This window comes from Macaca nemestrina, chromosome 8, assembly GCF_043159975.1.
Source record: "Macaca nemestrina isolate mMacNem1 chromosome 8, mMacNem.hap1, whole genome shotgun sequence".
Taxonomy (NCBI): domain Eukaryota; kingdom Metazoa; phylum Chordata; class Mammalia; order Primates; family Cercopithecidae; genus Macaca; species Macaca nemestrina.
The window spans coordinates 75647714-75659134 of NC_092132.1; the positions used below are offsets into that span (position 1 = coordinate 75647714).

Below are 11421 nucleotides of genomic sequence, written 5' to 3' on the forward strand. Positions count from 1 at the left end.
GAGTCTGTGAAGATGGGCGATGGCCATTTTTCATACAGTATCAGTTCAGTTCTGGCTTAAAAAAAACTTTCAAAGTAAAGATATTTCTGACAGTTCAAGAATAGGCTATTTTGAGAATTCCCTTTCCTGCAAATTATAAATGGGCCGTAATACTGTGGGAGAAGGTTTTCATATTCTACTCAGTTTCTTTCTTTTTTCTTTCTTTCCTTTTTTTTTTTTGAGATGGAGTTTCGCTCTTGTTGCCCAGGCTGGAGTGCAATGGCACGATCTCAGCTCACTGCAACCTCCGCCTCCCAGGTTCAAGTGATCCTCCTGCCTCAGCCTCCCTAGTAGCTGGGATTACAGGCATGTGCCACCATGCCCGGCTAATTTTGTATTTTTAGTGGAGACGGGGTGTCTCCATGTTGGTCAGGCTGGTCTTGAACTCCCAGCCTCAGGTGATCCGCCTGCCTCGGCCTCCCAAAGTGCTGGGATTACAGTCTTGAGCCACCGCACCTGGCCTCTACTCAGTTTCTTATTGAGCCCGGTTTGATTCTTTGTGAAGAACAGGCTGTAGGAAGTTGCTTTCACTAAAAGGTTAAAGTGCATGTGCTTGTTCTGTGCAGGTGATAAGGGATTATACCATCCACTGAATGTTTTGGGGATATTGTTTTTGATGTCTGAGTTTTAAACTGCAATGACAAATTGAGAATTCCTGTTGTTTGTTCCCCATCGTATAACTGGTGAGCTCCACTGTGTCGCCATGTTGAAAGGGTGAGATCTGTTCTCCTGGTGGCTAAGTCCTTCCTTGAGAGTGAGTGCTCATCCTTTAAAAAATGCCAGCAGTCTTTTGAGCATGACAGCCAAACAGTGCCCCGTCTCCATACTTATTCTTACCACTGCTTCAGGTATTCAAGGTTGCAATGAAGGTCAGCTCAGCTGATGTCCATTTAGCGTGACTCTGTCAGAGTCCAGGAGCAGTCCTGGGTGGGGGCTGTGGTAGTCAAGTTCCATCCATGGAGCTGGTTGCTCTTCTGTAGGGAGTAGGGCACCGGCTAATTATAGGGACTAAAAAGATGTTTAAAATGGAAGCACCAGAATGTACATTAACTTAGCCACTGTGGAAAGCAGTTCGGAGATTTCTCAAAGAACTTAAAACGACCACTCAACCCAGCAATCTCATTCCTGGATATGTATCCAAAAGAAAACAAATCATTCTACCAGAAAGACACATGCACTTGTATGTTTATCACAACACTATACACAAGAGTAAAGACATGGAATTGAGCTAGGTGCTCATCAGTGATGAATTTGATAAAGAAAATGTGATAATATACACCATGGAGTACTGCACAGCCATAAAAGAGAATAAAATCATGACCTTGGCAGCAACATGGATGCAGCTGGAGGCCATTATCCTAAGTGAATTAATGCAGGAACAGAAAACCAAACACTACATGTTCTCACTTATAAGTGGGAGCTAAACATTGAGCTAAACAAGTGGGACACAAAGACGGAAACAATAGACACTGGAGACTTACTAGAGGGGGAGGTGGGGAGGGAGGTGTGAGAAACTATCTGTTGGGAACTATGCTCACGACTTGGGTGATGGGATCATCTGTACACCAAACCTCAGCATCACGCAGTAGACCCATGTAACAAACCTGCCCATGTACCCCCTGAATCTAAAATAAAAGTTGAAAAAGAAAAGAAAATGGAACACCAATGAGGTGTTTACTATTATTGGTGCTGAAGTCGTCACGGTTGCATTATGAATTCTCTGCATTTAATAGATGTTTACTTTAGGGCCCTCTGTGTGCCCAGAGTTGTGCTAGGTGCTCTGTGAGCACAAAGAAAAATAAGGTTTGGTTCTGGTTTTTGAAGGGCTTCTCTAATTGGAGAGCCCAAGAGTTAACAGCAATTGAGGCAGAATATAATGATGACAAAAATGAGTCTGCGGAATGTGAATGGTATTGAATGTTGAAAGCTTCTTAGGAAAGTTTAGGTTTAAACAATTTTGACCAGCAGACTTTGGTTCTGTTAGACACACACTTGAGATCCTTACTGTTATCAATGAGGAAGTTACTTTCAATGAAATATGTTGTGTTTTAAAAAATATTCGAGCTATTTTAGAGTACTTTTACTTAATTTTGTCTTAATATTCCTATGCCCCAGTTAGCTTTTGAGGGGCACACAACTGCTCTTTATTTTGCTCACTTAGATACGGAATTATACAGAATGCACCTGTGTCCAAAGTCGACAAGTGATCACTCCGCCCACCGTGGGACAGCGCAGTCAGCTCCGTGTGGTTATTGTCAAGACTTATCTCAATGAGAACGGCTATGCTGTGTCTGGGAAATGTAAACGGACCTGCAATACCCTTATCCCATTCTTAGTTTTTCTTTTCATAGTCACCTTCATCACAGCTTGTGCCCAACCATCGGCCATCATAGTAACACTTAGGTGAGAAGAGCATTCAACTTCCGGGGTGGGTTCTGTACTTAGAATTTCCAGAGCACATAATCCAGGAGAAGGAGCTTATGTGGTAAATCATGGAACAAAGCAAAATTAGCATGTGCAGGAGGGCGCTCAGATATTTGCCTGGTGAACTTAAGAGGGATTTTTCCCTTTTGGGAAGGGAAAGGAAGGTTGTAACATTCCATACTTTGGAAGGTTCTTTTATTCAGTTGGGTTATATTCTTAATGTATAATGAAACTTCTTTGATGTTTTTGATTCCTGAAGTCTCTGCCCTGTGAGGTTCAACTTCAGCAGTTGAAAGTCATCACTCTGTTAGCTATGAGAAGCTGGACCCCAGAGGAGGGCAGGAAGTAATTTGGGAAAGTTGCTAAATCGTGCATACAGCAAAGGCTATTATCTTCAACCTTTTAGATAGTTACTACCTTTGGGATCAGTGGTGCTTTATGCTGGGCTTGCAATTTGAAATGCTGAGTTCATTAATTTTACTATCATACAAAATTTCAGAGTTGAGTCAAGAAAAGGGCATATTAGGGAATGTGATTTCTCTCTCTCTCTCTCTTTTTTTTTTTTTTTAGTTTTTCAGGCTGTGCTTTCTTTGCCATGTCTTGTTTGGATTTTTTGTTGATAAGAGAACACGGAAGCTACTTTTGTCCTATTAAAAATGTTGGCACTGATGTTCCTGAACCAAAATGAGAGTTGGGCTGCTATTTTTTGCAGTGCAATAACAAGAGATCCAGATGAACTGGGGAGAAAGAGAGTTTTTATTTCTGTAACCAGTTACAGGGAGAAGACCTGGAAATTATCACCAGACCAACTCAAAATTACAAAGTTTATTAGAGCTTATATACATTGTAAGCTATCTGTGCATGTGTAAGTGTGCATTCATCTAAAGACATAAATGATTAATTTCTTTTAACCTATAACAAAGGTCTGAATCTTGAAGACCTTCTTCTGGAGCCTCAGTAAGTTTACTTAATCTAAATGGGTCCAGGTGCTGGGGTGATTACCCTTATCTTATCTCCTGCTAAATCATGGAGGTTTGAGGAGTTCCTTCAGACCCCCAATAAACTTGTTTGTGGAGGCCTAGGGAGTTTTTGCAGACCCCCAATAAAACTTGTTTAATCCTAAATGGATCCTCTTAAGAATTCCTTCATTGTTTTTTCATGCTTTAAGTCCCAGGAAAGACCTAGGCAAAAGTCTTGGTGGACTTTTGTTACATTCCAGCATTTGTATAAGGGCACTGGCTTTTAATATTTAACTTAACCACTCAGCCAGTACTGAAACAGTTGTTATGGAGGCCTGCCACACTGATACATTCACATCGGTGTGTTGATATTTGCAGTAAGGACTGCAGTGGACAGAGGAACTGGGCAGCGTGGTGAAGCCAGAAGAGCACACCCATGGGTCTGGGCAGCTTCAGGGGGATTAGGGGGGTGGAGGGCAGGGAAGGAGTGAAGAAAGGGAGTCAGTTCTTACTCTTCCTCCAGGATCCTCAGATGCCACAATGCTGGACACCTTGCAGGAAGCACCTGCTGAGATGTCATTGCTTAGCAAGGGCAGTGGGCTGCACCAGGTGTATTCTGGCTTCTTTCCCACTGGGAAAGAATCAGGCATTTCCAAGCAAAGCTGTTCCTTGACAGCCAGATAGTGGTGCATGAAAGGCCCACTGGTTTGTTTACTCATTTCTTCCAACAGCAGATATTTATGGAATAACAACCTGTGTGCAGCACTTTGCAAATTGCTATGAGAAATAAAGAAATTAGGGAAAAGGTGACAAGGGCACTGGTCTTGGGAAAGTTCCCATTATACACCGTACTCTCATGGGTATTCGATGGAGAGGATAAGGTACTGCAGCATTTAAAAAGACATATGAATCATTCATAAATTTACTCAAATAATCTCATTCTTTGCACTTTAATTCCTCAAGAGATATTAAATAACCCATAGGCTACTTTTTCCTTTAGTGTTCATACATGGCAAATAGCCAGCTGGCTTCTAACCTAAAATTTCAGAAAAGGAACGCTTTAATCTTTGCTAATTACAAAACCGGTAGACTCCAATCTTCCTGCCACATGGGAATAACTTGGAGTGTAACTTTTTAAAAAAGAAAAAAAGACGTGGTTGGAGGGCTTATGCTTCCTCTGATGTATACTTTTATTCTTTACTTTTATTCTTTACTCTTTTTCCTTCCTGTTTTGGAAGAATTGTTGGAGTAATTTTCAATGTACACATCTACCACTCTGGAAGATGCAGGCACCCAGGCAAAAAAACAAAAACGAAAACAAAAAAACCCCGCAGTATTTAGGATGAAATTCTATTAAAAAAAAAAAATGGATCTGATTTTGGAAGCTTAGTTAGAGGCATTTCAGCTTCTTCAGCCAAGAGCCTTTAACCTTCCACCGGTATTTACGTAGAAACAGTTAGAGTTAGTCAGAGTTTCTTTGGTGTCTGCGTTGGGAAGATCTTTATTCAGTGATGTAGCCACCAGCAATCTTATGTGGCTATTGTTAGTAAATAATAGTGAGTTAAATATTTTGGCATGGTATCTCTTTAGTCCCTGGCTCTGCACAAAGCCGACTTGATTTGACATTCATTTTCTTGGGGCTACTATTTACAAAACATTGCCTTCTTTCCCTTCACTGCAGGTCCGTAGAAGATGAGGAGAGGCCTTTCGCGCTGGGAATGCAGTTTGTTTTGTTGCGAACACTTGGTACGTCCCTGAATTTCCAAGTGTGCCTCTTAGTTCCTCTTTGCAGATGGCAAATTTTCACTGTCCTTTAAAAATGGCAAGTCACGTCATTTATTACCATGAGTAAGATTTTACAGGTTAGTGGTGAGGGTACAACTTCCTTGTTTTCTGATTTGAACTAGAAGCTGACAGGTTCTGTTGTTTGATGAAACAAAACAAAACCAACGTTAGGTTAGTTTCTTTTCCATCATGAACATAAACTTGGACAAAATTCCCCAGCGTTTTGCACAGTAAGAAATAGGAAATCAAGCAATTTGTCAAGGATTTGTAATCCTAGCATTCTGACCCCTTTATGCCTTTTTACTATGAAAGCAATAGAAATCGGTCTTTATTTGCGAAGTTTTCAATTCCTTACTTCTTTATAGTAATTTTATTGGACTAAACAAAGAGTATACCTATCATGTTTTCTGAGAAAAATAAAAAACTTTAGAAAGGAAAAGAAAGGTGCCCAAAGTGACATATAGGGACTGCCTTGTAAGTCTTTACTTATCAAAAAGAGAAGCTCAGTAGTGCTGTGTCCATGTGACAAACCACAGAGTACATTTGTGTAGGAGGAATATAGGTCTTCTTTTTACAAACACCACAGCACTCTGTGAGTTCTTGAGACAATGGGAAATAAGCATGTGAAATACAATGTTCCTTTGATCAGTTTCAATGTATTTTTAATTGATATCCTTGTCTTCAAGCTTATTTTTCCTTTTATAATTTCTTTTTCTTAAGTGGCAGTCTGTCATTTTCTTCAGCTGTTATTTTCTCCTCAGTAATCAGTGTTATTGTCTACAAGACAAAAAAATTGTTTTTTGATTCAAATTTCTTATTTCAGTTTTGAAGAAGTAATGTTTAAAAAGGGCATCTTCTGACCCCCTAAAGCACTAATCCCCTGGCATTCTCCATTTGTCATATGTTGTGGTTGATGGCCCAGTCCAAAAATGAGCTCTTTTCAATAAGCCCCAGGAGGAAGATGCTTCTAGTTCCATGTAATGAGTGGCTTGTTTTTGTTTTTGTTTGGTACTAATAAGACTTTGAGGGTACCATTTTTAAAAAAGCATGCTGTTTAAAGGAAATCCTGACATTAGATATAGTGAAAAAGTCTGCTTTAAGCCGGGTGCAGTGGCTCATGCTTTAATCCCTGCACTTTGGGAGGCCGAGGCGGGTGGATCATCTGAGGTCAGGAGTTTGAGGCCAGTCTGGTCAACATGATGAAACCCTATCTCTACTAAAAATACAAAGACATTAGCTGGGTGTGGTGGTGCGTGCCTGTAATCCCAACTATTCAGGAGGCTGAGGCAGGAGAGTTGCTTGAACCTGGGAGGCAGAGGTTGCAATGAGCGGAGATAGAGCCACTGCACACCAGCCTGGGCAACAAGAGCAAAACTCTGTCTAAAAGAAAAAAAAAAAAAAAGAAAAAATCTGTCTTGTAGTTCTTGTTAGAAGTTAAACAGTATTATTTAGAAATAAGGAGATTTGTTAACCAAAGGGGTAATTGAATAAGAAAAGACATATATATATATAAAAAAAATTTTTTTTTTTTTGAGACAGAGTCTTGCTCTGTTGCCCAGGCTGGAGGGCAGTGGCCCAATCTCAGCTCACTGCAACCTCTGCCTCTAGGGTTCAAGTGTTTCTCCTGCCTCAGCCTCCCAAGTAACTGGGATTACAGGCATTTGCCACCATGCTTGGCTAATTTTTGCATTTTTTTCTTTTACTTTTTCTTTTTTTTACTTGAGATGGGGTTTCACCATGTTGGCCAGGCTGGTCTTCAGCTCTTGACCTCAGGTGATCCACCCGCTTTGGCTTCCCAAAGTTCTGGGATTACAGATGTGAGCCACCATGCCCGGCCAGAAAAAGGTAATTTCTTTTTTTTGCTTTGCCCCTCTCTGATGCCATAGAGTTGGGGTCATTCGATACGATTTAGAGGTAAAGGTGAGTCCACACATGTATGCCACAGCATCAAGAATAAGTGGAGGGAGAACATTGCAGGCATTTATTATTTAATTCAACTTTATTTTAACTTCTATGGATTGTGAAAAAGTCTAGTTGGGCCAACAAGCCAATTTTCATTTCCCCCCAAATTCCGAAGCAGAAAAAGAGTTAAAAAAAAAAAACTTTAATAATATTAAAATTAAACCAATAGACTTTATTTTAAATAAAAACAACTTATTTAAAATGTATCACTCACAGCTTCCTGGATTATCAGCCCACCTATCCTCTCTGCCTTCCTTTCTGTCTTCCTGGCTCCCTCCCTCCTTTCTCTCTTTTATTCCTTCCTCCCTCCTCTCTCCCATCGCTATCTTCTGTAAATTTTTTTTGAGGTCTTTGGGATGCAAAGAATAAAAGGCATGGTCTCTGCTTTGAAGAAGCTTATGGAGTGACAGATTTGCAAACATTTACAATACTATGTGATAGTTAATAAGATGGAGGTAGATACAAAATGCAGTGAGAATATGATGGCATCTGAGTAAGTCAGGAATTTAAAGGGAGCATAGATATTTGCAAGGTGAATGAGTTTGGGGAACATTTTGGCAAAGGGAGTGGCATGTGGTGAAGGAGTCTACGTACTAGGTAGACTTTTTTTTCTCATTGGATTAAGGAAATGTCTATATCATAGCCCAGACGACGAAGCTACTATTCATCTCAGATGTTTCATAAACTTCAAAGATGAAATTTATGCCATAATAAAGTACCTTTATATATATAATTTCTTGGATTTATAAGTGCTTTTATAAAGTTGCCATTTTATGTGGTGTTTGACTCACAAGAGATGCTGCTTTTCTCGTACTCTTCCTGCATCCAAAGACTAGCGCCCAACCCACAAGAACTAAGTGTATTGAATTTCGGTGGGTAATAAAGGGTTCTAGTGTAGCCTGTTGAATACTTAATGACAAAATCCAATTTTTAGGTTTAAAACGATTCTCTAATTGTATTTTTAGCAATATCCCTGTTTTCAGTTTTATTGAGGTATAATTGACAAATAAAATTGTATCCACTTATAGTGTGCAACATGTTGATTTGATCGTAAAAAGCAACAGCGCATTCTGGGTGGCAAACTCGATTTTAAGTGTTTATCATATAGCGAATGCTTTTATGATAAATATATTGTGATAAAATGTGATTGTGTCTTTAAAAAAATCTGGTAACATAAGAAAATCCCTCCCCTCAACTGGTTTTAGAGCACACCAGTACCTTGCTAATTTACAAATCTGTTCTCCCTTGTAAGACGTGCTAAGTCTTCGTATTTTCTTCTTCCCCTCTCTAGCATACATTCCTACTCCAATCTACTTTGGAGCAGTCATTGACACCACCTGCATGCTCTGGCAACAGGAGTGTGGCGTGCAGGGTTCTTGCTGGGAGTACAACGTGACGTCGTTTCGTTTTGTGTATTTTGGTTTGGCGGCCGGCCTCAAATTCGTTGGCTTTATTTTTATTTTTCTGGCCTGGTACTCCATAAAATACAAGGAGGATGGACTCCAGAGGCGGAGGTGGAGAGAATTCCCCGTGAGCACCGTGAGTGAGAGAGTGGGCCACCCCGACAGTGCCCAGACTAGATCTTGCCCAGCTTTCAGCACCCAGGGAGAATTCCACGAAGAGACTGGTCTGCAAAAAGGGATCCAGTGCGCAGCACAGACCTACCCGGGGCCCTTCTCAGAAGCAATAAGTTCCTCTGCGGACCCGGGGCTGGAAGAGAGCCCAGCTGCCCTGGAGCCGCCCTCCTGAAGCTTGAAAATGGAAGAATTTAGTTTTGTTGGTTGAGTTGAAAATGGCGACTTGAGAAACAACCGTGCCTTCTTTTCTTTATTTCTTTTTTTAACCTCTACAGACACAATCCTCAAACCAACAAAACTCAGTATACACAGCCGCTATTCATTGAGGGCTGGATACCTCAACAAGACTGAGAGCCTTTCCCCGCTTCTCTCCAAGAAGGAGACGTTCAGCTAGATTTGTTCCCATTTCCGTTGTGTTAATTTAAAGCTCATGCTCCCCTACGGTATAGGCTGAGGTACACGGTTAGCAAAATCATGGGAAGGGGAATGGCGGTGCATATCATTAACTAACACTCCAAACAAAGGTGAGCTTGCCCAGGACTTGGCATTTCCAAATCAAAGTTTTTAGATATGAACACCTACTGTGAGTTCTGCTACAAAGCACAAATGACTTTGTCTCAACTATGCAATTTGATTGGAAAAATGTATGTGCAGCATGTTACGTTTACTTTCACAGAATAAAGCAGATATGTTTCCGAACTTTCCATCCAGTACTGTTAAGAGCATTTTAAGCCATAGCAGAGTTATAAATCAGGTAGAATTTGTCAAATGCTTCAAAGGAACCATAGGCATAGTGTGATAGAAGGAACAGCTACTTCAGGTCAGAGGACACATTCTCCTTTAGTCTGCCTGCCCCATCCTAAGATGAATCATAAATCTGATAGCTTAAATATCAACTCCAGTATTCTTTCGTAAGGGGCTTTAAAACTAGTGTGCTAAACAATATGGCTAGAAACTGTAATTTGAAATGCACAATAAGGAAAGAAAATGACAGCTTTCTCATCCAAGAAAATTGTTGCAGAAATTTTCTTTAGCTCTACGGGTCCTCAAAGTCACTGGGAAAAGTCCCACCTGAGTATTTTAGTTATATCTTGAAAGCACTGGCAAATCTGTGTGGTTTTCTTTTTTTCTGGACGGAAAATTGCTGTGGTTGTTCCTGAAAATGAGTACTTATATCAAGAAATCTGTGCCTGGGATATGAAAATCACTTTGAATACAGGAGGAGGGAGATCTGTGTTCTGGAATAGAATACGATCTTAAGTAATTGTTGAAAATTACGTAAAATAAACCAGTCCATCCTATTGAACCCTACCTTATCAGAGTTGGAATCGTTTTACACTACCCTTTGATTCCCTCTTACTGTAAGTTTCTGGCAGTGATTCTGAGAGAAGATTTTTCTGTTCCTAAATGCACCTTGGGTTCATTATCCATCATTCTTTTCAGTACCTCCCAGCACATCACTTTGACGTAAGCATCATACAGAATGCTTTCTACATGGCTCTTAAGATAGATGCTTCCTGACGCCGCTAACGAATTGATAGCAAGTTAGCTCATGGGTTCTGGCTGCAAGGGAGTGTAAGGGCCAAATGCTGATATAATTGTGAACTTTTTCTGCCAAGGAGCCTATGGTCATGGAGGGCTAATTAGGGAAATGTTTTTCTCTTCTGGTTTACCCTTATCCCCAGAAGAGATGTGATTGACAGACTGTTCCATGACTCAGGCTTCTGCTCTCCATCCTTGCTTGACTGCACAGGTGGAATTGTGCAAATACTCCTGAGCATAAGGCTGTTTCCCTCTCTTCCTAGGAATGACATTGGTCAAGTTGTTCTCTTGGTTGCGTGCAGTTTGCGTTAACACTATTAGACTGAACAATGTCTACAAGGGGTGGAGCTAGTGGTCTCAGGGGCTAAGGACTTCCCTCTGGCTGTTGGGCTTGGCTCTCGGGGAAGTGAGGATTCTTGCTTGGTTAAGACTGTAATTGCACTGGTAATTGTCAAACTCTGGCCAATGTGGCATATATTGGAAGTATGCAAAAAATCTTGCTGATTCAGAAAACCTTGCTGATTGACCTAGTGTCTCCTCTGGGGCCTCACGGTTCCCCTTTACCCTCTGTGGGAGAGCTTTGATCCTTTAAAGGAGAAAGTTTCCTTTGGTGTGGGAGTTAAATATATGTAGGTTGGAGAGGTGTGGTGTTTTCTTAATTTCCTCTGATCATTAAGATACTGCATTGAGAGAATGTTGGTGGGATTGGCACTTTTTCTGGTAGCTAAGATTGCTGGACTCAGCACGGGGTAGTTAGAGAGCTCCCTTACTCCCTTTGCTGCCTTGAACAGTCATCCAGTTCGGCGATCACTGACCAGGTGCCAGGTATCTTCAGGTGTCATTTTACCTGACTGCCATCTGCCACTCCATAACATCCTTTGAGATGATTAGGCCAGAACTCAAAGAAATGTGCACCACAGTGTTAATATTGTACTTGCTCAAGTATCTGCTCCTTGTTAAGAGCAGGTATTTCATTCATGTGTTGTTGGTGAATGTAGACTAAGTAGTAAAAATCATGAGAAAATAAAACTTTGGAATATGTACCAATTAAGTGTTGTTCACGAAATACTTGGGGCTATGGTAGCATCATTGGAATATTGCATAGCCAACTGAAGTGACTATTTTGTAGATGA

The 11421-nt window shown here is 40.7% G+C and overlaps 1 protein-coding gene across 3 annotated transcripts in view; it reads left to right on the top strand.

Annotated features, from left to right (window-relative positions):
- The window catches only part of LOC105483609 (solute carrier organic anion transporter family member 5A1), a 151151-nt gene extending 141706 nt beyond the window's left edge, over positions 1–9445 (top strand). For 2 of the 3 annotated variants that reach the window (XM_011744570.2, XM_011744572.2), the window contains 3 exons: positions 2201–2442; positions 5104–5168; positions 8461–9445. In XM_011744570.2, the coding sequence (XP_011742872.2) occupies positions 2201–2442; positions 5104–5168; positions 8461–8918 (765 nt within the window). In that variant the 3' untranslated portion in view covers positions 8919–9445. The remainder of the gene's footprint in view (positions 1–2200; positions 2443–5103; positions 5169–8460) is intronic. The other variant, XM_024793326.2, reaches the window with a different exon arrangement.
- The last annotated feature ends 1976 nt before the right edge of the window (positions 9446–11421 follow it).